This window comes from Crocuta crocuta, unplaced genomic scaffold (genome assembly GCF_008692635.1).
Source record: "Crocuta crocuta isolate KB4526 unplaced genomic scaffold, BGI_CrCroc_1.0 scaffold193, whole genome shotgun sequence".
Classification (NCBI taxonomy): Eukaryota; Metazoa; Chordata; class Mammalia; order Carnivora; family Hyaenidae; genus Crocuta; species Crocuta crocuta.
In genome coordinates, this window is record NW_027529624.1 from 1,906,093 (window position 1) to 1,933,416 (window position 27,324).

General features: G+C 44.4%; 1 protein-coding gene across 3 annotated transcripts in view; it reads left to right on the forward strand.

The window, feature by feature from the left end:
- RFX4 (regulatory factor X4) overlaps positions 1–27,324 on the forward strand; it is a 159,261-nt gene that overhangs the window by 113,110 nt on the left and 18,827 nt on the right. For 2 of the 3 annotated variants that reach the window (XM_077762006.1, XM_077762008.1), the window contains 6 exons: positions 653–711; positions 4,485–4,629; positions 8,701–8,795; positions 9,221–9,338; positions 21,424–21,543; positions 21,887–22,048. In XM_077762006.1, the coding sequence (XP_077618132.1) occupies positions 653–711; positions 4,485–4,629; positions 8,701–8,795; positions 9,221–9,338; positions 21,424–21,543; positions 21,887–22,048 (699 nt within the window). The remainder of the gene's footprint in view (positions 1–652; positions 712–4,484; positions 4,630–8,700; positions 8,796–9,220; positions 9,339–21,423; positions 21,544–21,886; positions 22,049–27,324) is intronic. The other variant, XM_077762007.1, reaches the window with a different exon arrangement.

A 27,324-nucleotide genomic window follows, 5' to 3' on the forward strand; every position in this document is an offset into this window, starting at 1 on the left:
CCCCCCACTTCAAACCATCAGCTATAGACTCTCTCTCTCTCTCTCTCTCTCTCTCTCTCTCTCTCTCTGTTTGTATATACTATACCACCCAAAGTAAACAGGATCATCAAAACATGCAAGTAGATCACGGAAATCATTTGATAAAAATGGCCAATCATGAATGCAAAGCCACATTCAAGGTGCAGCCCAGGTTTTCATCCTAAAAGCGGCCCCGAGTGCCACACACCACTGAGGTGCAATCAAGTTTCCCTATTAGATATACTACTTTTAAAGGGCCCTCTTCAAAGCTTCCACTTGATTCCAGCAATTATTTATGGGGTGAAGTGATGGAGCTTGCAATTAGCGAAATGAAAGACAAGTAAATAATTGCTTTTACTCACGGTTGATTGACGCCACTATTTCTCACACCTGCCAGTGTGGCAGGCTGGTGACTTTGAAATATGTACCCCAAATATCACCATTTTAGGGAAGAGTTGTCCACATGGGAGAACAAAGAATCAAATGCAGGGTTTTGCCAGTGGGTGCGTAAAATGGGGTTGGACATTGAGGCAAATTTAGGCAAATAAGCTACTTTTTGAAATCTGTCCCCGGAGAATCCAGGGTAGGACCGTACGAGATGCCAGTATTTCAAACTAATGCTTTCTTCTTTCAGTGTCAAGAAGGTTTTCCCAAATTCTGAGACGGCAGACGTCACTGAATCATCTCTGCCAGGTACGTATCCTGTGTCACGTGTTCTAATGACCACAAAGTCATTGCATTTGGGGGGCAAATCACAAGTACAGCTCCCGAGAGGATCTGTCAGGGTATGGCTGTTTAATAGTTCAATACAGTTCGGTAGGTGGTTGATACACTCCTACTGTTACCTGTAATTTCTACTGATAAAGAATAAAAACATTAGGCAGTCGCTAAATTGTTTAGACTAATACACAAAATAATTTCTGCTGGTAAATTCCCTTTACCTTTCAGACATGTTCTCTGGTGCCCAAGTTTATGTTTCCCTTCAGTTAATCAGGATTTCTCAGCCACTGTTCACATTTGGGGCTGGATACTTCTTTGCTGTGGGGGGTTGTTTTGTGCACTGTAGATATTTAGCAGCCTCCCTGGCCTCTGCCTGCACGCAAGCACCCAGATGCCAACAGCACCACCCACTCCAGGTACCACCTTGGTCATGACAATCAGGAATGTCTCCAAACCCTGCCAAGTGTAGCCTGGGGGCTTAGTGACCCCCCCAGTTGTGAGCCACAGAGAGAAATGATTTAAACAGATAAAGAGCACGATTTGTTCATTATGTATGTGTCATCCAGAAGGGTTCAAAGCCACACAGTATGTTAAGTATTTACCACTTTTATTTTTTCCACATTTTTGTTCTGTTTAGCACAGAAGTGACATATGCGTACTATAAAAAATTCAAAAATAACAAAAATGTGTACAGTGAAAGGTGGCAGAGCCCACTCTAACTCCTTAGTTGTAACTTGATGACATAAAGCTTTGTGTTTCCATTAAGTTTGTACCTTAAGGAAGGGAATCTTAGTCTATTAAGGCAGCCTATAAACAAATTCATTAAAATATCAATGATCTCAGGGTACCTGGGTGGCTCAGCCAGTTAAGCTTCCAACTTTGCTCCTGATCTCACAATTCCATGGTTTTGAGCCCTGCATCAGGCTCTCTGCTGTCAGCATGGAGGCTGCTTGGGATTCTCTACCCCAACCCCCCGCCCCCTCACTCTGCCCCTCCCCTGCTCAGGCTCGCTCTCTCAAAAGTAAATAAACATTAAGATAATTTAAAGAGAAATATCAACAATCTTAAAGCAGAAGGGGCAAACTGGTGGCCGCAGATGAGCCCTCAGATGGGTGGAGCTACTTTTGTTTGATTTGCATGTGTTCTAAAGTTGTTTTTACTTCGTTGTTAAAAGCTGAAACTGGGAGATGACAGCTAAACAGCTCCAGAGCCCCATTTTCCAGGTCAGGGATCAAGTGGATGGGCTGAGCTCTCTCTGCCCAGCTGGCATTGTGCTCCCTGTCAGCCCCACTTCCTCTTATGCTTGGCTGGCCCGTCTCGCTCACATTATCACCTGCCTACCCTCTCTGTGTTGGGTTTGCCTTCTCTCCCTTATACTGCTGTCTCTGGGTTGGTGCCAGTTATTCAAGGTCAAGGTTGAAGGAAGGGGTTTCTGCTTAGAGTGGCCTGAAGGAGGCCTCCAGGCCACACTCACATACACTCACTGTTCCTGCCCTGCCCCTGGTGCAAATGGCACAGGGTGATTGGGAAACCAGAGAGAAGGCCTTCTGTGTTCATGCTGGCTGGGAGAGAGGCCCTAGCTGGGCACTGTTCAGGATGGGGCAGAGGCTGACAGATTAGTGGGATTTGAGGGAGAAAACAAAAAACATTGGCAAAATAGAGGAACACTGCCCTATTTCCAAGGATGCATGCTATCTGGTTCCATCCCCAGCTTGGAAGAGCTGGGCTTGGGTTGTATCAGAGAACTAGGCCTGGCTTTGGTGCCGCCCTCCTCAGCTCAGACAGTCTAGGAAACCTTTTAACCTTTAATGCACCCGTAGGTAAAAGCATCCATATCCATACCTACAGCCATCTGCACATGCACGTGCGCTTTCTCTGCTTCCCACACAGACGGTATCTGTTCTGATTAGTATACACTACCTTTCTGTCCTCACAGGACAGCTCTCAGACACATTTCTGGATCACCCGAAGGAACTGGGGTTGGTGATAGGAATGAAACCATGGAACATCTTAACTAGTATGCCGGCGAGCTTTCCTAAACACATACAAGTCACACTTAAACCCCGGCTCTCAATACCCCGGACTTTTCAGATACACTAAGCAAGCAACTTGGCAGTCCTAGGTCAACTGTTCATTCCAAAATATCTTTTGAGTTCTCCTGTATGTTTAGTGGTACTTGCCCTCAGCAGAAAAAAGAAAAAAACAACAACATGTAAACCCAAAAACAAAAGTGGTGAGTGTTGTGAAGGAAACAAAATGGAAATAGAGAGTAATGGGGCATGTAAGTCCGATTTAGTGGTTTGAGAAGGCCTGTCCATGGGTGTGACATTTCAGTTGTGACGTGATGGCCGGGTGAGCTGGCAGGGACTACATGTGCCACGGCCCTGCCTTGTCCCTGTCTCACCTCAAAGAGAACAGATCTGAGTAAAGCAGCTCATTTATTGAGCTCTTACCCCCTAAATGGTGCCCTTTTCAAACGTTATCTCAAGGAAGGTTCCCTGGTGGTCTGGTGGTTAGGATTTGGTGCTGTCTCAAACATTATCTCAAGGAGTCCTCAAACAGCAGCCCTTCTTAAGAGGGAGACACTATTACATCTCCATTGTATAGATCAGGAAACTGAGATTAATCTGTTAGCCTGCCCCAAATCAGTCAGTTGGTTAGCAGCAAAGCCAGGAGTTGAACTAAGTATATTTGAGTCCAGGATCCCAGACCTTTACATTTGGTAAGGTTTTGATTATCATTACAGACTAACCCAACACATATATTCATATATTTTAGGCCTCTGACCTTCAAAGAGTTCTGCAGTTATTTAAGCAAGAATTGTCTTCGGACAGTTTGGGGATAAAATGGGGTTGCCACTATTTACCTTTGCCTGGAAATTCACAAGCATTAAGAGACTTGTAATGTCCATTGTGTATTGGAAATCTTTTTTTTTTTTTTTTAATATGCAGGTAAAGGAAGGATCCTGGAAATGTTTTTCTTGGCTTTTACCAACATCGTTCCAACTTGGTGTCTCCAAATATTGTCCCAACTTGCAAATTTAAGTTTTCTAGTCATGAGGGTTCGCTGAGGAAGCCACAGGTTAAGTGTGCGTGTGAGCCCACGCACATACACGCACATCACACGCACATTCATAAGCACCCGAGTCTTAAGGTGTTGGTTGTCTCCCTTTCCTTCCCTTCGTTGTTCATATTTGTTTTCATCACTGTTGTTACCTTAAAACCAAAAAGCAGATATGGAAAGCTAGACCATAAACTGCCTCAGAATGCATTTATAGGAAAAATACACACTGTAAGATCTCTGGGATTAAAGCTACCACGGGCCCATGGGGAGCAGGCCCATTCCCCCCTCTGAGCCCTTTGTTTCTCAGCCACTAGAGACACATTACTAAGCACAGAGCTCCCATCCCACCAGCTGACCTCAGAAGGCTGACGGGTCTCTGGGCTTCATCCCATTGCTCCCCAGGAGTCAAGACCAAAGGAACTGGGAACAGAAGGGTTTGGTCTATCCTAGGCCACCCTGGAGTAATTTTTTATAAAGACGAGAAAAGAGAGCCACAAGAGAAAAGAGTGTATATAGGCCCGAGTGATAGGCTCATCTGCTGATTCCCTGAAATTGAGTTTTCCTTAATTCATTTCAAAGTAGTTTACAAAATACCATATGCAGGTTCATTAAAAAGAAAATAACGTGCAGGGGTTTTAACCTAACAGCCCATGAGCTAATGAGTTGATGGGATTGGATTACAGGCATCTCGGACAGTGATCCACAGTGCAGACATCACATTCCAAATGCTGGAAGACTGGAGGAACGTGGACCTCAACAGCATCACCAAGCAAACCCTCTACACCATGGAAGACTCCCGCGATGAGCACCGGAAACTCATCATCCAGTGTAAGATGTTCCACCGAGGATTGTGTCTTTTCTGTTTTTGTTTTTAAAAGAAAGAAAGAAAAAGTATCTTGGTAAATATTTAAGTGACATTCCCACCCTGTGCTTTCCCCCCAGGATTCCTTCCGTCTTATTGTTCCTGTTAAATGGGTCAGCCCAGATGGGAGGGCTAATTGATTTAAAAGGACATGTGTCAACATTGCTGGGGAAAAGGGGGCCTGGTGCAGTGGGCGGCACACAGTGTTATGCAAAAGGCTCCAGATGTGACCCCTCAGTGCCAGAAATAGTTCCATAGGTGGCATAAAAAATGAGAACAAAAGCTTGTTGCCTGTCCGAGTGTAGGTCAGCCTGGCGTCAGCCGGACAGGCTGCCTGGTTTTCAGCGGAGGGTCACGCGAGTCAGCCCACCTATTGGCAGGTGAACCTTTCAATCACAGTAAATGTTGGAGAAGGAATGGATGGTGGTTTGCATCTGCGCGTACATGTTCATGTCCCTGTGGACAACGACTGTAGGGATACTGCTCCTCGTGTTCTCTGGATGAGGTCAGGTTGGTTGTTCATGGTAGCCAAGGACTTGAGGAGGCCAGAGAACATGACCACTGTCAGCACTTCTCTGCTGTGCCCCCCACAGCCCCCTGCCCAGGGCATCCCACACCCGGCCACCCCAGACGCCGGTCTACTGGCAACCTCCTCACTGCTCAGCCTTCCTTTCTTGTGCCTCTGGAGGGGAGGAGTATGGAATGATGAGTCCACACTTCTCCCGCCGGCTCTCAGAAAGGTGGGTGCTGAGTATGGCTGGAGGTGGGGGGATGTGACAGCTGGGGCACTCTTACCTTCTGAGTGGGGTGAGGCCTCAGATCCTGATAGTACATTATTCAGGAAGCTGCACAGCGGCTGTGCCTCAAGAAGAGGGGTCTGTTTTCCCAAAAGCCCCAGGCCCCTCAGATTTCCAGTATATGCCTTCTGTATGTCCTCCTGAGGGGACTTACTTCAGCCGGCCTAAGCATGTGGTGTTTATAAACAAGAAAGTTCCTATTAGGGGCCTCTTTCCCACTGAGTCCTTTTCAAAAGCAATTGGAACAGCTGAGACCTGAACCCCAGGTTCAGGACTTTTCCTGGGGCTTCTTCCCCAGAGCTCCGTGGACACTGTTCCTTCCTCCGCAGCAGCCCCCAGCCTGCTTTCCCCTGGTAAGAGCTTTAGAGATGGTCCCGAAAATAATGATTGAGCTCATGGACTGCCTAGTCTGTGCAGGGTCTTGAGTCAGACCTACCACACACGTGATCTCACTAATTTTCTACACCAGCCCATGGGGAAGATACACGGCACCCCCATTTTACAGAGGACTAGACTCAGCCCAGGCAGCAGGGCTGTGCTCACACCTGCGCTTCACCACCACGTACTGGTGCTGCTCACTGGGAGGAGCAGAGGAGACAAAACTGATGAGATGTGGGCAAGTTCCAGAGGCTGCAGGGCCTCTCCAAGTTCTTGCACTCACGCCTCCTATTCTGTCTGTCCCTACTCCCGGTTGTAAGGCCAACAGAAAGCATGGGTGTCAGCCCCCTAACAGCACTCACCGTACCTCTGATCACTGTGTCCCCAGGATCTCATCCCAGGCCAGCCATGGACAGGTGCCAGTAATGTCTATGCAGGACCAAACACATGAGTGGAAACCCAGAATGATACAACTTCCAGTTCTGCTAACTCCCAACAGCATGAGACCCTGCTCTCTTCCCCTCAGCACCTTTTGTGGAGGAAAACAAAGGGGAAATGCAGAAGGGGAAATGCAGTCACCATCACTTGCTTTAGGGACCAGGCTCCGAGCCTTTGCTGGAGTCCCTCGGAGGTTACTGCGGCCTCTCCAAGAAGGAACTTTTGGGAGTTTTCTCTTCAAGTTCTCTCAGGCCCGGGACAGAACAGCACCTTTTAGAGCCGTGATCATACTTTTCTTCTAGTGGAAGGGAGTGACAAGGTCAGTTCAGCCCAGCCGGCACTTACTGAATGCCTGTCCTGGGCCAGGCACTCTGTTAGAAGCTGGGCAAAAAAGCAGTGAATAATATGGACACTGCCCTTCCCATGTGGATTTTAGAGCTAATGGCAAATCAGAAACAAAACAAGTAATTTACAAATGGCTGAATGTTTCCAAGGAGGACATGCTTTATGATGCAACGCCTGGAACAGGAGGGCTGAGCAAGCGCACAAGCCCTCAAGGCAGGTGGCCCGGCACACGAGTGTCATCCTGCAGCTCCCACCAGACAGCTGAGAAGTAAGTTCCTGAACACAACTGTGTGCTGCACCGACCATGTGTGCATCGATCTTTCCTTATAACTAGTTGTCAAGCCTACACAGTCCTGTTTGGGGGGGTTTCCATCTCCTCTGTGAAATAGGTCCTGCCTANGATTAGAATAACTGTGGTAAGAGCAGAGGGTTGGGGTGTCCAACTGACCTTGATTCATACCCCGGCTCCAATGTACTGTGACCTTGGCTTCCAGGTCTCTGACATGGGGACAATGTGGAGGGATTAAATGGGGCAGCATGCACACTGTGTCCCCGGCACAGTGCCGTGGTTAGGAGGCGAGCGTCGAGTCAGGCTGTGTTTGAAACCTGCCTATTCAGTAGCTGTGAGACCTTCAGAAAGTCACTCATCTCTGACTGCCTCTGCTGCCTCATCTGTAAAATGGGGAGTAGAAAATCATACCGGCCTCCTTGGGTTGCTCATTTGTTCATTCAACAAACATTTGAGTGACTGCTGTGTCACATTCTCGAGGTTGCTGTAGGGTGGGGTGAGAGTGTCCACATCATTAGGGAAGTGCCTGGCACAAAGAAAGAACCTAGTAAATGTCAGCTGCAAGCATTTGCCTCGCCACCTGTGAGGCGACAGTGCTGTCAGGAGAACGGGAACACCAGAGAAGTCAGGCGTGGACTTCAGTCCCTGCTCTGGCCCTCACTCACCCTTTGACTTTGGGGGGGGTCACTTAATCTCATTTGGACATAGCTTCCTCATCTGTAAGAGGATGCAATACCAAGTCAGCAGACTTCTCATTCAGCCCCTTCTCATTCTGAACTGTCCGGATCTCCTGGCCCCGGCAGCTGACCTCCATGGCAGTCATCGGCTCAGGAAAATGGAACGGGTTGGCCAGACTGGTGGAACGGGATGACGGAAACCACTCAGGCAGATGAAAGCTACAGAAACATGTGGATCTGAAGGCGTGGTTTGGTTTACTTAGCTCCACATGCAAACCCCCCACAAATATGGCAGTCAGGAGAGATGTTACAAACCACAGCGGTGTTTGTTTTCTGTTCACTTCAACAATCACACAGCCCTTCCAGATTCAGTTACCTGACATGCAGCTGAAGACAGGTTATCAATGGTATGACAGCCCTCCCATTACTAATGCGGAGGTTGTTTCCTTGATGCGATGAACAGTGAGTAAGCATCTGCTACATGCTGAGCTCTGAGAGGCTGGTTAGGGCTATTTGCCCAATATAGCTGTGGTTTAGAAGCTCTACCATGAGGCAGAGAGCAAGGGAGCTGCGATGTCTGTGCCCATTTGTGCAAGGAAGCACGTCCTGGATAACACCTGTATACAGGGAAGGCCTCAGCTAAGAAAGAGATCCAGATGGAGAGCTGGCATGGGAGACACACACACCCCCCACCTCAAACATAGCACAGCATTAGTGATGCAGGAAAGGTGAAATACAGAAAATAAAGTGCTGTGGAAGCAGAGGACAAGCGATCAGTTCTGCTGGTGAGGGGCCTGGGGAGAGAAAAAAGGATTTCACAAGAAGGGTCATTTCGGCTGGTCCAAGCAAAGGGAACTAACTGCCTGAGAAAAGCAGGGTTTGTTGGGGGCAGGGCGCATGGCAAGCTATATGGGGTAGTAGCCAGGCTTTCCGGTGCTCACGGCTGTGAAGATGAGCCTGGAAAGGTAAGTTGGGGCATGCTTTCTAAAGTCTGAGTGCTCCGCTGAGGCTGGAGTTTTATTTTTATTCAGTTTTATTCCTTTGTTCTTTTAAGATGTGGCTCTGTGTAGACACAGCTGCAGTGATGTGTGGGGGCTCTCCTTTGTTTGACAGTGTACCAGGAGTTTGACCACCTCCTGGAGGAGCAGTCTCCCATCGAGTCCTACATCGAGTGGCTAGACACCATGGTGGACCGGTGTGTTGTGAAGGTTGGTAAGCTGGAGCGGAAGGAGCAGCCCTGGTACTGCAGCCCACCACTCACCTGTGTGGCACTTGGCAGACGCAGAGCCCCACACTGAGCTGTCTGAGTGTTCCTCAGCAGCCATGGAGCCCCAGGGTTCCGGGGAGAGGCCTGGGCCCCCTCCCGAGGCAGGGGTTGCAGGAGGCAGGACCGTGAGTCTCCTTCCCTTGATTCAGCCCGGTCAGCGTCTCGTTTATCTGCGGTGTACATTGGTTCCCGACATAAGATTTCATTTTTTAAAGTGTATTTTTGCTGGTAGAAACAGAAAGTCAAAAAGCCATTGTTCCATAGCATTGAACTTGGAGATCCATAAGCCTTCCTATCATTTTTCAGACAGACAGTAATAAAGGAAAGGTTAAGTGATCACTGTGTAAGCCGTTCATTTTCTTGTAGGTGGCTGCCAAGAGACAAGGGTCCCTGAAGAAAGTGGCCCAGCAGTTCCTCCTGATGTGGTCCTGTTTCGGCACAAGGGTGATCCGGGACATGACCTTGCATAGTGCCCCCAGCTTCGGTAAGGCTGCCCCAGCCCTCCCCATACCCAAACCCTGTTTCTCCGGGCTTCATGCATGAAGTCCACCTCTCCGGACCCAGCGTGATCTCACTTGCTGTCCCTGAGCTCACAAGGACATCACCCTGAAACGTGTGTGTTCTGGAAGGACACAGCATCATCAGGATTTCTGGGGATTGTGTGCTAAAGCATATAAAAATGCAGGTCCTCACAAGAGAGTGCTGTCTAAGTTGAAAGAGGAACAGATAGCACTAGGTGCGTGCCTCTGTTGCCCGGTGTCCCCAGTGAATACTGCTTCCGGGGACTATTTTGCAGAATTCCATTGTGTGCACTTCCCAAGAGTGGGAAGTAGAAGAATCCTCTGATTCTTTGATTCTTTGATTCTCTGATTCTTTGAACATTTGCACATGGCTTGTTTGACACTCCAGTAGTGGAGTGGCTAAAGCTTTCTTTAACAGTGTGCGCCAGTCTGATAACTAGAAGAGGACTTTTATGTTCATTTTCCCTTGGGTCCTCCTCACCTCCCTACCCAAGTGCTGCTCCCAGTGTAAACAGGCCTTGAAATCTCTGCCCAGGGGCACTTATCATGGTCTGCAGGCAGGAACCTAACACTGACTTGGGGTGAATGCTATGCTGCATCGTGAGATGGTTTTCCACTTTTCACTGGGAAGAATGGAGTATGCATTGGGTCCTGGTCATCATTAGCAAAGTGAAGGGAAACTTTAAGGCATCATCCAGACATTTGAAACCTCAAAATGCTTTGGCCTCACATTTCTAGGCATTTCGGCAAAGGGCTGTTGGTACATTTTCTGGGTAATTGCTTCTGCTCACTATTTTACTTTGCAAGCAGAGGTGTGGTTTCATTTCTCATTATCTCCAATTAAGCCAATCAGCTCGGGGTTTCACTCTGGGTTTAATTTGACACTTTTCCATCCAGCTTTTTATGGTCTTGTCACCATTTTCCAGTTGTGCTATACAACGGAGCAAGTATGTAGTGAAACAAAGGCGGCACTATTTTTTCTAAACAGCTCTGTCCATGAAAGACTGTGTTTCCCCAATTGGAGGAGGGTTTTGTTGTAGATTTCTTTAATCTCTGCATTGGGAAGTTCTCTGCTCTGGCTTGCGCCATAGCTACAGATGCGGGGCGTCCTCTTTGAGTCATGGATGGAAGTGTTCTGGTGACTTCTACCTGGGCAGTGCCATCAGGCATGGCATTGTGATGACTTCCAACTTGGCCTAGTTAGTGTTAGCACATGTTACCTCTGGTTCTGGGCAAGTCACTCGTGCATAACTGCTTTCAGTTAAGCAAACGGCTGAAAAAGATTTGAGATTTTTTTCTTCGCTTCAAAATCAAAGAATTGACAGGATCACACCTGTTGAAATGCATACCCGCATCCACAAAGGAAGCATCCCTTTTCGGTTTATCCCTTATTCTTCAGTTTGCTGATTCTTAAACTAATTATATATATTACTGAGTATCCTTCGTTCAACAGGGAAAGTAATTCACTTGGCAGTATTCTTTGAAATTCATTTGTTTATATTAAGTTAATGTGATAAAAGAAGTTGGGACAGTAGAACAGTCAGGGTTCTATGAAAGGGTTGCATTTATCACTAAGAAAAACTTGAAGTGTGTTTATTTCTTTTTGAGCCATGTGCTATTTGGGGACACACTGAAAGCTTGGACACATGGCAGAAATGGCCACAAATCTTTTGAAAATAAAAGAAGGAGATACTAACCCAATTTCACTTTTACAGTATTTTCCAACCTTAAGTGGGGTGAAATAATACCTGTTTTCAAGTCCATTTAGCAAACTGTCTGCAACGGTCCTGCTCATCCGACTCATTGTTGGGTTTTGCAGCTTGGGGTGACGGGCAAGTTGAAAGAATTTGCGGCAGACAAAAGCCCAGCTCCCCCTTTCTGCCTGTATATGTCAAAGACACAGTTGGTGGTTGTGTTTGGGTCATGTGTTCCCTGTATAAAAACAGCTAATTAGGAAAAAGAGCCCTCTGTTCACGGGCCCCCTCCCCCAACCGCAGGGGCCAGCTCCATCTATCTTATAACTCCCACACGATCCTTGCCACCGTGAATGGCGCGGGCTGACCACTACGTGACGGTGGGGATTGTCACCATGACCCCGGCGGGTCTCTACCACCTCTTCCCAGAACGGCCTCTTTCAAAGGTAGTTGACTCCTTTCTTCTCCTTAATTCCTTTTCACTCTTTTCTTCCTAATTCCTTCTCACTGAAAGAGCCTATGCTGTGAACCAAAGTAGCCAGACGTTTCTTTGCTGCAAGCAGAAGTTTCTAGCAAAATTAGACCCCTAAGGTAGGCTGGCAGGCAATGAACTTTGAATCCTAATGGAGCTGAGGAAAATAGGGTTTCTACTTTTAAAACACACACATGCCCCGTGTTTTCCGTTGACTGCTGTGATTTCAGTTCACAGGACACCTGGACCCCAAGCCAGTGCAGGTGCCTTTACCCTCTCTCTCTGGGTTTTCACCAAATGCCTCTGATTTCACTGTTAGGAACATCTGGAAGTAAGAGTAGTTTCTGGAAGGACTGGGGCATCAAACGGTTTGAAAAGTGACCCGGTGTTTGCCGGCCAAGGAGGCAGGACTGCAGACTGCCCAAGTTTTCACCTGCTTATACACTTGTTTGCTGGCTGAGCGTCACAGCTGACCCACTCGGGGAGGCCATACAGGAGCAGCCCTCTCAGGGATTGGCTCCCACGCCACGTGGCCATGACCGAGCCTTCCAGACGGCTTCTCCGGGCTTAGAGGGCTGGGCCGGCTCTCTTACCCAGAACCTGCCAAATGTTGCACATGTCAGCCAGGCCCCCACCAAGCACTAGGAGGCAGGAATTGCTTTTCCTGGATTCAGGGGCAAGCAGAGCAGAAAGGAGAGGGGTCTTGCCCACGTGAGTACCACAGGCTACGCTGAGTGCCCCACTCCCTCCCCTGGAATCTTTTCCATGCTAGAGCTCCTGTTCTTTCTGCTAAGCCACCACCTCATCTAACTTTCTTCTATTGAATACTACTCATAAAAACAAGGTAACATTTACTGAAGGCCTAGTATGCACCAGACATAATATTGGGCATGTTCTCATTTAATTCTTGCAACAACCTGTGAGGCCTGAGGTAGAGCGTAAAGCAAAGGCAGGATAATGACGCTGGTTATAACAGACACCTAGGAGGCACGTGCCACTGCTGGTGTCTCACATTAACTCTGCAAGGCAGATAATAATAGGTGGAAAGGAAGCTTGGAGAATTTTCTTGCCCGAGATCAATATGGCAAAGGAGCGAGGGGCGGAGCTCTGTTTCAAAATCAGATCTGCCTGACCACAAAACCCATGCTTCTTCAGTTACCATGACTCAAGTGCGTGCCCTGGGCGCAGATGCTGCACCAGAAGGCTAGACAAATTTGTTTAATCCTTCCTGGTGGACTTTTAAAAATCCATATTGATAGATTTAAAATATTTTTTCAGGGGCGCCTGGGTGGCTTAGTCGGTTAAGCGTCCGACTTTCGCTTAGGTCATGATCTCGCGGTTCGTGGGTTCGGGCCCCGCGTCGGGCTCTGTGCCGACTGCCAGCTCAGAGCCTGGAGCCTGTTTCAGTCTGTGACTCCCTCTCTCTCTGACCCTCCCCTGCTCACGCTGTCTCTCTCTCTCTCTCTCCTAGAAATAAATAAAACATTAAAAAAAAAATTAAAAAAAAAATAAAATAAAAATAAAATAATTTTTCAAGCCAAAAATAGTATCTTTCAACTGTTGATAACAAAGAACTGTCAACCATTATTCAAGAGTGAGGGCAAAGTAAAGACATACTCAGTTCTACAAAGACTAAGAGAATCTGACCCCATAGAACGTCACTTTAAAAGGCACTTAAAGGATGCATTTCAGCAAGAAGAAAAAGCCATAGCTAAGGCCTGGGTGACAAGAAACAAACATGTTTTTAGTTGTTATTGTGTGACAAATTATCCCAAAGCATAGTGGCTGAAAACAGCCCTTTCATTATGCTTATGGATTCTGGTGGGTCAGGAATTTGGAACACAGCACAGCAAGGATGTGGTCTTTGCCCTATGACCTCTGACCTCTTGTCTCTGCACCTCTAATGGGAACACTCAAAGACAGTAGGACATCAACAACTGGAGGATAGAATCAGCTGGAGGCTTCTTCTCTCACATGTCTGTGCTTGAGTTTGGATGACTTGGATAGGACTGTGGTCAGGATGCCTTCCATGAGCATTTCTTATGGCTCAGTGTCTACACCACATGGTGGCCCCTGAACAGTTAAAACTTCTCACATCGTGGGTCACTATTCCAGGGGGAAACCACATTGCCTTTTATGACCCAGTTCCAGAAGTTAAAGTGTCCCTTCCCCCCATACTGTGTTGGTCAGAGAAGTCACAAACCTACCAAGATGGAAGGGGGTTCCATAGACGCACCCCATTCTCCAGGGAAGGAAAGTCAAACCATTTGGAGGCCCTGTTTTAAGATGAGAGAAATTAAGTTTGTAAGCACATTTAGTTACTGATTATAATTTAAAAAATAAATGTGTGTTTAAAAAAAGTCAAAGCAAATTTTAGGCTACAATATAATGTGAGGTGATAGGAAGAGAATCTTCAAAGACTGGTCATAGCATAAAGGTTTTTATCTCAGAATATTAAATAACTTTAGGCTTCGCTGAAAAAATGTAGTTTGGATTTAATAAATGTGTGGGATTTATGTTAATAAAGTAAGAGATCATCACTAAGTCATTAAAATTTACCAAGGAAAGTGTAAAATTAGGAAAAAATGGCAAGATAAAAGAAGCATAGATAAAGGATGGTAAACAAAAACATAAAATTAGGATGCTAGAAGTAAGATCAAATGATAATCACAATAGATGAAAAAGTCTCTTCCTTCAAAAAACATCTGGCACAAATGTTTTTACACTTTTTCAAACTTTTACTAAACTTATAAGAAACATAAAATATTTAATGAAGATGAATATGAAAATCGGTGTTTCAGGAAATAATATCAAAGGAAAGCTATACAACTCATGAAGCTAGTATCATCTCAATTATGAAGCTAATATAACCTCAATCTCAAAATCTTGGAAGAATGGTAGAGGAAAAAAAAAATTCTGACCTAACCACACATAAATATAGATGAAAAATTCTAAATAAAATACTAGCAGATCAAATCCAGCAGCAAAAATCTTGAAATCATGATTATTAAGGTTTATGACAAGAACCACTCAAAGTCATAAAAGAAACTAATAGTATTAACAGATGAGAAAAATCATATGATCATCCCTATAGATATAGAGGGAAAAAAGCATTTAATATAATTCAGCTCCCAACTATTATTAAAAACAAAACAAAACAAAACTCTTAGCAAACTGGGAATTCACGGGAAATTTCTTAAAGTGTTAAAGGGCAACCGAAAATCTACAGTGAACATCATACTAACTGGTAAAACTTTAAACGTTTTCTTTTTTTTTTTAATGTTTGTTTATTTTTGAGAGAGAGAGAGAGAGAGCGAGGGAGGGACAAAGGAGGAGGACAGAGGATCCGTGCTCCCTGCTGACAGCAGAGAGCCTGACACAGGGACTGAAAACTCACAAATGGTGAGATCATGACCTGAGCCCAAGTTGGACGCCTAACCCAAGTGCCCCAATTTTAGAAGTTTTCTCATTCAAATCATGAAGACAAGAATGCCTTTTAACACTATTTCTAATAAATACTGACTGGATACAATAACTAACGGTAATGAAATATAAGAATTGGAAAGGAAAACACAAAATTGCCTTTAGTTATAGATGTCGTGACGGTTGACAAAAGACAATCTACCAAATAATGGAACAAATAAGAATTCAACAGTATTATTCAATTCAGTTTTTTTTAAAAAAAAATCACTGGCATTCTTAGCACTACCCAGAACATAATTAGAAAATATAATTGTGTGTGTATATAAAGTATATATTAAGTACACAGTAATCTATAGTATATTGTATACTATATGTATACACACATATACCATTCAAAATAGTGACGGAAACTAGGTATCTATAAAATAATTCCAACAAAAATTGTCTGAAGATCTTTAAGGAGAATATTTTAAACTATTATTGATATACCATGTTCATGTTTGTAAAGAGTCAACATCAAGGAGATGTTATCAGTCTTATCAATTAATACATAAATTCAATAGCATTCCAATCCAGTCCTTTTTTTCCTTTGCTTTTGACAATCTGATGTTAAAATTCATGTGGAAAAGCAAAAGTCCAACAGTAGTAAAGACATTTTGAAGGGAAAGAACAAGACATAAGGACTTGCTTACCTGATACTCAGGTTTGTTATGGAATAAGACAGTGTGGGCTTGTAACACAGTTAGACCAGTAGAGCAGTGAAACAGAGCAGAGGTGCCCAAGACAGATGGACACGTAACTTGCCTTTACTTCATCAGATGCTTTTTTCCTTGTCTACTAAACAAGAGGGTTGTATGTATGACAGAAATGGCATTAAAAGTCAGTGGATTAGGCAAATTTCTGGACAAGCATTTTAGGATACATAAATATCAGACTCCTACATCTGAAAAGAAACATTAAATGGGGGGAGGGGGGAAGACCTTAAACCTTTTGGAAGAAAATAGGAATGATATTTTTATGATCTTGAAATAGTACTTTATTTATTTAAAAAGATACAAAAAAGGACCAGTCATAAAAATATTGAAAAAAATGAACTACATTTGGATTTCAAACTTGTGATTAATAACCATACCACTAACAAAGTTAAAAGATAAAAGTCGCAGAGGAGAAAATACTTTGCAATGCATATAACAAAGGATTAATATCCAGAATATATAATAAACCCCTCTAAATAAATTATTTCAGTACCCCCAAAGAAATTCACACACCCCAATATTATTCAGATATCCCACTAGAAAAATGAGCAAAGAATATGAATAGGTAATTCACAGAAGGGGAGATTCAGATGGACAATAAGAAAAGATGTGCACCTTTCTAGTAATTAGAGTAATGCAAATTATAAATACAATAAGATAACATTTCATACCCTTCAGACTGGCAAATATTATATTTCATATACTACCAATAGGAATGTAAAAAAAAAATTGTTGAACAGTCTGACACTGTCTCATGAGACTGAAAATGCAGGCACTCTTGGACCCAGCAGACCCAAGAAACAGGAACAGAAAATACCCATTAGAGCCAGTTTCCAATAGTGGAAAATTATAAACAACCTGAATTCTATCAACAGGAGAATGGATAAATAAATTGTGGCGTATTCAAACGGTGGCCATCAAATTAGAGCTACAAGCATCCATCGTGGATAGATTGGCTAAAGCAACTTGTGGGAAGCTGTATGATACCATTTATATCAAGTTTGAAATAGAAAACAATATCATATGTTGTTTATGGATACATAAGTATATATAATAAGAGTAGAAAAACGCATGTGAACAAAGTATCAGATTCAAGTCAGTGATTACCCCAGAGGTTGAACACAAGAAAGCAGAGAAATACAATTAAGAAAGAGAACACAGAGGTTTCATCTTTATCTTCAATTAAAAAACAAATCTGGGGCCTCTGGGTGGCTCTGTCAGTGAAGTATCTGACTCTTGATCTCAGTTCATATCTTAAACTCAGGGTTGTGAGTTCAAGCCCAGCACTGGGCTCTGCCCTGGGCTTGGAACCTACCTAAACAAACAAACAAAAAACAAAAAAAAAACCCAAATCTGATCCAAATATAGTAAAAATATTAAGATATTATAAAACTAGGATCTGAATACACTGCTGTTCATTTAAAAATTCTTTGTACTTTTCTATATGTTTGAAATTTTTCATAAGAAGAGAAATACTTTGATTTTATGAATCAACTATATTAACCTGTAGCAACAACAACAAAAATCTCCTTTGTCTGTATCCTGATACCTTTTCCCATGACAGGCTCTAATGTTAACTCTGACTTGAGGCAAGTTGTTTAAACCCTCTGAGCCTTCATTTCCCCATGTATTTGTTGAAGACGATAGTAATCTCTCTTCACGGTGTTGTTGGAAAGAGGGCTCAGTACAGTGCAGATGGTAAGCAGTGCTTGGACACTGACTGGTTGATCTAACCAACAGTCACTGAGCCTCTACTCTGTGCCTGACACTGTGGTAGACACTGGGTATAGAGAACTGTGGAAAAAAATGAACGTCTGCATTTATGGAACTTACAGTCTAGCGTAGGGAGGCACATGATAAAGATACATAGGTTATATAGTATATATAATGGTAGTAAGTGCTAGGGAGAGAAATGAAGCAGGGGATGTTAGCTGTAACTGCCTCTCACCTGTCTCTGATATCTCTCTCTTCCTCCCCTCCCCATCCTGTCCCCCTCTTCCTTCCCCCCCCACCTCAGTCTTTCTGTCTTTCTGTATCCCCTTTTTAACTTTGCTGTCCTCTTCTCCTGGCATCCTGGCACTACTCCGGTGGCCATGACACACACACACACGCACGCACGCACACACGCCACACACCCCCAGCGGCACTGAACTGTTTGTTTCCCAGTTGTCTTAATGATTGACTTCTGCCATAAAGGACCCTGTAGCTTTTGTGGAGTCAGGAACTGAGCTTCGAGTTTCTTCTGTACTTGGAGCACTTAGCACAGTACTAGGCAGGTAGCAGTAGCTCTACGAAGTCTGTGTTCAGAAGTGATTGAAAATGATCAGACAGTTGGGTTACTGATCACAGCCATTAAGGAAGAGAGCTTGAAGCCAGAAATCAAGACTCGCCTCAACGTACTGGCCTCCAAGCGCCAGTCTAGTGTTTCTAACTGTGTGGTCTTAGGCAAATTTCTTCACTGTATCAGATCTTTGTTTCCTGGTCTGTAAAAGAGGAGGGTGGATAGATGATTTTCAGGTGCTTGCCTGTGATACAACTACTAAAGCCATTTTCATTATCCAGGGTTTTCCATTCTAATTCATTGTTTCACAACGTGTTTCTATCTTTCTATCCTTATTGACCTAATGAAACACTGTAGCAAATATTTCTTCATTTTGAAGGCCCTTTCAAGTATTTGATGTTATCTTTTGACTTCTTTGACTATATGGACAAAGCAATCATATGATTTGATATCCTATGAAATCTTAGAACATTAGTTAGCAAAAGGGACTTTACAGATAACAAGCAGTTATCATTCATTAAGCATCTAGTGTGTCCTTTTCCTCATTATGGTTAGTATTTCTGTAACCAAAACAAGGGGTTTTACTGTCCCCCTTTTAGAGAGCTGTGCTGTATAATGGTGGAAGAACAACTCCAGAATCAGACAGTCATGGCTTCAAGTCCCAGTTCTGTCAGTTAAGAATTATGTAACACTGGGGGTGCCTGGGTGGCTTAGTCGGTTAAGCGTCCGACTTTTGCTTAGGTCATGATCTCGCGGTTCGTGGGTTCGAGCCCCGTGTCGGGCTCTGTGCTGACTGCCAGCTCAGAGCCTGGAGCCTGTTTCAGTCTGTGTCTCCCTCTCTCTCTCTGACCCTCCCCTGCTTATGCTGTCTCTCTCTCTCTCCTAGAAATAAATAAAAATATTAAAAAAAAAAAAAGAATTATGTAACATTGGACACTTACTTTCCTTCCGTAAGTCTGTGTCCTCCTTTGCAAAAAGGAGAGTATCCCTCCTCTCTTACAGTTGTGATGAGGGTAAACTGTGCTAATAAATCTGCACATTTACACAGATCTACATGGACAATGAATCTGCCACAGAGCAAGGACTCAAGAAATGGCTGATTTTGTTAACATTTACTAAGAGTAACTCATCCAGGGTCTTAGTGATAAAGTGGCAGAGCTGGAGCTCAATCTGGGCAGAGTGACCCAGTGCCCACACAGTTGCCCACAGTGCTACCTCCTCAGTGGACCCATTTTGGGGAAGTGGATGGAAAGCAGAGTTTTGGAGACTGCATCTCACAGTGACTTAGCACAACCTGAATCTTTGTGAATTCCAAATGGATGCAGCACCCTGGGGATGAGGGAAGAATGTGGAGAAAGTGCAAGATGGGGGACCCTGGACTTGGGCTTCATGGATACCAGGCTGCAGGTGTGGCAGACTCTGAAGAGAGGCAGTATAGGTGCCAGTGTGTGTGACCCACTGGGCCTCCACTGGCTTCAGCAAGGATTTTCTTCTGTGGCCTTTCTGGACCAAAGAAATCAATCTATCTAAAATGAAGGGTGTGATGGTGGGGTGCCTGAGTGGCTCAGTCAGTTAAACATTCGACTTCAGCTCCGGTCAAGATCTCATGGTTCGTGGGTTTGAGCCCCACATCGGGCTCTGTGCTAACAGCTAGCTCAGAGCCTGGAGACTGTCTTCGGATTCTGTGTCTCCCTCTCTCTCTGACCCTCCCCTGCTCACTGTCTCTATCTCTCCCTCAAAAATACATAAAATATTTTTAAAAATTTTAAATGAAATGAAGTGTGTGTGTGTGTGTGTGTGTGTGTGTGTGTGTGTGTGTGAGAGAGAGAGAGAGTCAGGTACAATTAAAAGGAAAATGGATAAATTTCACCAAGAAGGTAGAATTAAAAAGAAAATTGGTAGTAAATTCCACCAAGAAGGCCCCATCCAGTCACCCCCAGCAGACCCCTGTCACCTATTTCTTGCAAGTATCACACACTAACCAGTTGTGCAGCTGGAGCTATAGCCCCTTCACCTTCTGAGACTTGAAAAAGGCACAGCTCCCAACTCAAACGGCCCTTCTAGGACCAAGTCCTTTATTTTCCCATCTGTGCCGTGAGCAGCCTGGACTGGATGACCTGTAAGGGAATGGGAACCGACTTTGGAGCCAGATCAAACTGAGGCAAATCCCTACCTACTTCTAATGGAGACATTCCTCTCCTGCTCAGTAAGGGAGGACAGTACCGCCTACCCCACTGTTTGCAGTAAGGTGGAGACCTGTGTTAAGTGCTTAGCAGAGTTTTGGCACATAGTAAGCACTGAGCAGATGATGACTGTGATGACATAGATAATGGTAATAGTGGTGGTGGTGGTGACGGAATCATAGTATAAGTAATACCAGAGAGTCTCAGAGGTTCTCTAAAAAGCAAACTGGAGGGAAATGGGGAGAGGAGGTTAGCTTGTAGGATAGGTGGGTGAGAAGTTTCCTATTTATGGGAAGTAGAATATCCCCAGGGAGATGTCCCCTTGGGAGTTGGAAGCCCGAGACTAGAGGTGAAGATTTGGTCCCTGTGGCCCTGGCATGCCTGAGGCTGGATTACAGCAGACATTAATTGAGCCCCTTCCATATGTGGATCATTCCACTGTCCAATGTGGCAGCATGACATGCCAAAAAAGATGGTTTTGAAATAATGTATTACAATAAGAATAAAAGTAAGAAAATAAGAATCTTACAGGGTGGTGGTAGAGATTAAATTAGAGAATATAAGACTTTGAACACAGAGACTGGCCTATTGGAAAAATCTCTCAAGATGATTGTTTACATCCCTTTTTATGAAACAGTCTACTCTAAATTAAGAATGAAGAGTACTCTTTGAGAATACCATATTTTTCCATCTAATACCTCTTCTAAGAACCACATTGCAGGTTTTAATTTTCAGTTCTGCTTCTAGAATCATGTCAGGTACATTGGCACAGTGAAGTAGAAGGCAAAATCCCTGCCATGGACACCCTTAAAGTCCAGTCAGGGAAATAAGACATACTTGTGGAAGAGATAAAATGAAAGGCACCATGTCAATACACGCTGAACACAGTAAGTGGTGCTCAAATGAGGATGAGTAAGGCCAGTGGGTCTGTGAGGGCTCACACATTTGGACGGATGGCTCAACTGGCGCCATTTTTGATAAGTTAGATTGAGCAAGGAAAAGACTCACTTGCTACAAAGTGTTAGTGACATTTACCTTACTTATGTCAAGCACTAGGCTAGGCTGAGGACACAGCAAAGAAGAGCAACTTTTGACCATATGGAGATGATAATGGAGTGGGGAATGAGAGTCTTGAACAGAGCATTAGAGTACAAGCCCAGCTACACGGGCTGTTGACCAGATGGAGAGGCATACGTGTGCAGCCATGACTTACCTTTCTGTTTGGATCTTCTTTCACCAGGGTCTTTTCACTTAATTCACTTGATGTTCGATGACTACGTGCTCTACTTATTAGAATCCCTGCACTGTCAGGAGCGGGCCAATGAGCTCATGCGAGCTATGAAGGGAGAAGGAAGCACTGGTAAGCCAGCATTTCACTGGGAATTGCCCTACTTGGCAGTCTGATTTTGCATTCTTACTTCTATGCTCTGTGTTTCTTTAGCTCTCTGTTTGAAAGAATTTAGTTGTAGCGGACAGGCCAAGTGGTGTGAAACCAGTGATGTCTTTTTCTTCTTTAGAGTGGGGCATGGGTGTGTAAGGGAACTGCTTGCATGTCTTGATGGTGATACAAAACCATCAAAGGGCTTTAAGTAGAGGGGTGACATGACACACAGATTGGAAAGAATATTTCAATTTTTAAAGTCTTTTAAAGACAACTTGCCTTGATCTTTGGCTCTGAGAATCCACCCTTTCTCTACCCATAGCAGAAGTCCGAGAAGAGATTATCTTGACAGAGGCTACCCCGCCAACCCCTTCACCAGTGCCATCGTTTTCGCCAGCAAAATCTGCCACATCTGTGGAAGTGCCACCTCCATCCTCCCCCGTCAGCAACCCATCCCCTGAGTACACTGGCCTCAGCACTACAGGTAATGAAAGGCTCCTAAAGACTTTGAGTGGGGAGTTGACTTTTACAGCAATAGCTTTCTGGAAAAACATTCTAACCAAAACAATGCTAAAACCATAGTATTTGCATGGATTTATAGATGCCTAGCAGTTATTCATTACTCATATGTATAAACTCCACATGCTTCTGTTTTCAAGTTGGCCAATTAAGTACATGATAAAATCTCCACCTTCCACAAAACTAAGCCACTGAAATGGTTACATGATGTAAAACATAAATTAATACACAGCCATTCTTTCTTGAAAATGAGAAAAGGAACTCTCTGGGAACCAGAAATTGAGAGGCATCTCAGGAAAGGGGGGCAGCCAAGAAGCCATTTGCTAGGACATGGTGACCATATTGAGATAGGGGTGATCAACAAAGTACAGACTAATGCTATAGGGTTTCCAAGGAAGGGGAGACTCCCTCTGGTTGGAGGCAGTAGGAAGACCTCACAAAGGAAGGGTCTGAGCTGGAACTTCATTTTAATTGAGGAAGGTGGAGCAGAAGGGGCTTCTGGGAAGAGGGCAGTATGAACAGATGCATAGGGGTAGAGACACGTGGGGCCTTCTTGGGCCATGTGAAACTTGGTAGGAGGTTCATGAAGAGTCTTATGAGGCTAGACAAGTAAATTGCAGTCACATCCTGGAGGATCTTGAATGCCAAGACAGGGTTTAGAAATGGAAAAGAAGAGGTAATACAAGGATGGTGATAGCTAGTCACTGATGTCCATTATCACTTTGCGTAATTATCTCACAATAACACTGCAAGGTTGTGGAGGAAAAGTAAAGGGCAAGAAAGCTTCAATTCCTTGTTCTGGGCACCACAGTCATTTAGCCATTCAACAAATGTCCTGAAGACTTGTGAAAATGATAAGGTGTATATGGAATATTCAGGAAGTGTTAGCTAATCTATTATAACTGTGCGTGTGTGTGTGTGTGTGTGTGTATGTGTGTGCAGAACAGCTCACATGGTTACCATGGGCATGAGATGATGTAAGAGAGACCCAAGTGCTTTGCCTTTCTGAGGTGCTATCCAGATAGAAAGAGGGGTCATTGTGATTAATGAGGGCTACACCTGAGTCTCTAGGGGATCAGAGGGAGAAACAATCCCCTTCCTTCCCACCTGAACTCTGGCAGGAAGGAGAGACGCCTGAAGGAGAGAGGGGAGACTCAAAAGATGTTCCTTAAAAGATGAGGAGGAACAAACAGGAGAGGAACCAAAGGCAGAAACACCCTTTGCTAGATGGGCTTTGGGTGGGGTTGGGCCCGCTGAACAGAGCGGTGTTTGTGGAGCATAATGGTCATGAGACTATGATCATTAATTCATTATCTTTCTTTCCAAACCTGCTTAACCATTCTCCCAGTTACCCAACTCCAAATCTGGGAGTCAGCTTCATCCTTCCTCTCCCTCAGCATTTATATAGTTAAGGTAGGCTAAGCTACCGCAACAATAGATCCAAAATGTATGGAGTTGACACAAGAGAAATCTATTCTGTGCTTGCAAACAGTCCTGGCAGTGTGCTTAGGTCTGAGAGGAGTCTCTCTTCAACACAACCATTTGGAAACACTTGCTCTTTCCATATTAGGTGGCACCATACTCCAGGGCTATGGTTCTCAAAGTGTGGTCCGTGGACCAGCATTGTCAGCACCCCCTGGGAGCCTGTTAGGAATGCTCATCATCAGGTCCCATCACAGACCTACTGAATCAGAAGCCCCAGGGGCAAGGCCCAGAGACTTGCTCATCAAGCCTCCCATTGATTCAGATGCACACTAGCTTGAGGACCACTGCCCCGGGCTTTGTCAAGTCTGCAACCAGCTAGCAGAAGTGGACGATGCCACTGGGGAAAGTCCATTCTCTCAAAGGCTCTGCCTGGAAGGTAGCACATGTCACTTCCACTTCTGTTCCACCAGTGAGGACTTAGTCACTTGGCCTCATGTAACTGCACAGAGAGGCTGGGAGATGTAGGATAGCATGTCCCCAGATAGGGAAGGGGGCGAATGGATTCAGGGAGGCAGCCAGCATTCTCCACCATGCCTCCCAAGCCAGTCGTTCTAATCCAAATCTTGGTGGACCCCCACTCCTTGCCATGGCACCACTGCTGTCTGTTTGGGCCTTCCCCACATCTCGGACATCCCCGACCCTCAAACTGGCTACCTGCCTCCGCTCTCCTCTGTCCACTTTCTCACTGCCCACTGGGCTTATTTCCCCTGAAGCTGTGCCTCCTCAAAGTGCTGGGACAGAGTCCACTGCTTCACATTTGAGCCTGCGAGCACTTTCATTCTCCAAATCGCTTCACACACTGCTCCACCTCTGGGGTCTCCTCCTTCCACCCCCACCTGATGAAATCCTACTCATCTTCATTTCCCTCACCCTCTAGGTTAGAATCTTCCTCCAGGGGTGCCTGGGTGGGTGGCTCAGTCACGTGAGCACCCGATTCTTGATTTCAGCTCAGGTCATGACCCCCCAGGGTTGTGGGATCAAGCCCTGTGTCTGGCTCCACACTGAACATGTGGAGCCTGCTTAAGATTCTCTCTCTCCCTCTGCCCCTCTTCCGCACTCTTTCAAAAAAAAAAAATCTTCCTCCAGACCCTCACAGCATGAGCCTACTTATATCCTAGTTCTACTTAGAATAATTTTCAGAATATACTAGGGACTGAATTGGGTATTTTTGAAGACCAAATAAACAGGGTGAGATTACCCTATTTAGGATGTTGTCTTTTATCTGTTCATTCACTCACATGTCCATCCATTATATATCCATTTATCCAAAAAATATTTCTTGAGTGACTTCTGTGTACTGAACACTTCAGGTTTTCACCGTCTGGCAGTTTATGATTTAGAGGTTAGGGTTCTTATAGGCAAGCTGGCAGTCACAAAAAATCTGATGAGTGCTAAGTTGGGCTAAGGAGGAGCAGAAAAGGAGGCCATGGTATCTGGAGGGTCCGGGAAGGCTGAATAATGGGAGAGAAGGCAGCCTGGCAGAGGAAGTAAGTGGTACAAAGGCCTGGAGGCAGGAGAGAGCGTGTCGTTTTCAGAGAGCATAAAGTACGCATCCTAAGAATCTTTGATTAATTCCTTCCTTCAAGTTTCCTTTCTCTCTAGAACGAGCACTACTCAGAGCAGGTGTTGAAGAGCCTATAAGGCCTGCCCTCTTCTGTACTTTGCCAAGGGCAGAAACTTGCCAACAGACGCAGTGGTCCTTTGTCAGGGACTATTAAGGAGACTGGATTCTTCAGAGTATTGAAACGTAGGGTTGTCTGTAACTGGCATTAGATGGAGCTTTGATTTCACTTTGGGTATGCAGCTGGAAAGAGTCCTCCTTTTTTGTGGAAATTGAGATTTTGGCATCACATTTGTTTACATGGATGCACCTGAAATCATATTTTGTGTCCACTTTGAGGAGGAAGAACACGACTCCCTCCTTGTTTCCTCCCATTTTCTCTCCGTAAAATGGGTCATTGTAGTCAATGCTTAGGAGGCTTGAGAAGAAGAGCCGTAAAGAAAAGAATAGTCTTAGCCCCTGAAAATGAAAAGGGAAGAGAACTTGAGCACTGTCCACAGCTCTTCGGCTGCTCAGGGGTCCTTCCAAGGCTGGAATATGGGGCAGCAGCCCCCAGTCTCCTGCCTCAGGAAGAAACCGAGGCAGTAAGAACAGTTCTCAGCCAGTCATCTGAATAATCCTGCCTGCCCTCACCCTCCACCCCCCACTCTCCTGGGAGACACCCAGGTGAGCCAGGTAGTGATAACATCCTTGGATGTTACGCAAATAAATAAACAGGGAAATTATGCAAATAAGACAGTTCTGCATTGTGAAGCAGAAGTGGTTCAAGGGGGACCTTTCCTGCAGCGTAGCAGGAGGAAGTCTACCTCTCCTTAGAGGAGACTCTAAGGGCATAGGGGATGGGGAGGGTGGGAAGGCAAGATTTCTAGGATCTCTTCATAATTCTCATCCAGCTAGTGAGTCTGCCTGGCTTTCCTCACTGTACTTTGGAGGCCCCAAGGTGTGGCAGGTGTGATAGTCAGAGCCACAGGAATACCGTAAATATGTTCAGAGATTTCTGCACAATGTGTTCAAGAGTCATAAAAGTAGCTTCTTAGAAATACAAATGTGAAACAGGTTCTTTTCAGATGATTGTAACCTTTGAAGATTTTGGCACATTCCTGCTTTGTTCTCAGATATCTCCAGGGGGCATTAAAAATGTCATCCTAGATAAAACTATGTGTAATATTTTTCTCAAGTACCACTTTTGAAATACTCCATTGTGAAATTAGACTGGATCTTGGCATGCATGTGGGTCATGGTCTTGGAGGAGACATAAACGTAATTTCCTAACAACATGTATGGTTTTATAGACATTGCATTATAAAGCACATTTGTCCATGATATACACCTAGGTATTACAAAATCTGTTATAGTAGATTTCTTAAATTTGGGGATTTGTGCAAATATTTCATTGACCAGTATTGCAAATTTGAAAACAATTATTGTGTATCTTATAAAATGCATTTGCTATCTTTCTTTCTTTTTTTTTTTTAAGTTAACATATGGTCTTTATGCCCAGTTAATTTTTATTTCCATCTTTAAATTACTGGTTGATTTATATACCATTACTTTCCAAAAAGTATCTGAAGTGGTTAACAATTTTTTTAAAAAAAGCAATTTTTAAAAAGGACCCAAACCAGAAAGCAAGAAATAAAGAAGTGGGGAATATTAAATAAAACAAAACAGCTCCTGGCTAAAACAGTTCATTAACACATTGAATGAAATTTTATGTGACTCAGTTAATTTTGTTGGGTCTCTAGCATACTCTGAATATCACTGCTCGGATGATGTACATATTGTCAAGTTCGATTTAGAGTCAAGGCCAATCAGGTGTCTGCAGCCATTCCACATTATCAGTGTCTCACTTTTGATGGACACTTCCCCATTTTTCAGCTGTGAAAAAGAGAACAGTATTATGTCTGCTTGGTGAGCGCAAAGAGAAAATTAATTCATTGCACATAATCTTTTGGCATCCTTTAGCACAAGGACTAGTGGATACAAAGTAGTATATCATAGATAATGAGTTATGAATCACTAGGGAAACAACCATTCTGCTCATCTATCTCATTCTACGCCCATACTTAACATGTATTTCTAAGTATGTTTTCTTAGGATTGTTTTTATTAAAACAGTTTTTAAAAGCGGGGGAGGGAGAGCGGGGGTTGGAAGAAAGTGAAAGGAAAGGAATATCAGGCACCTAAAATTGAACGTGC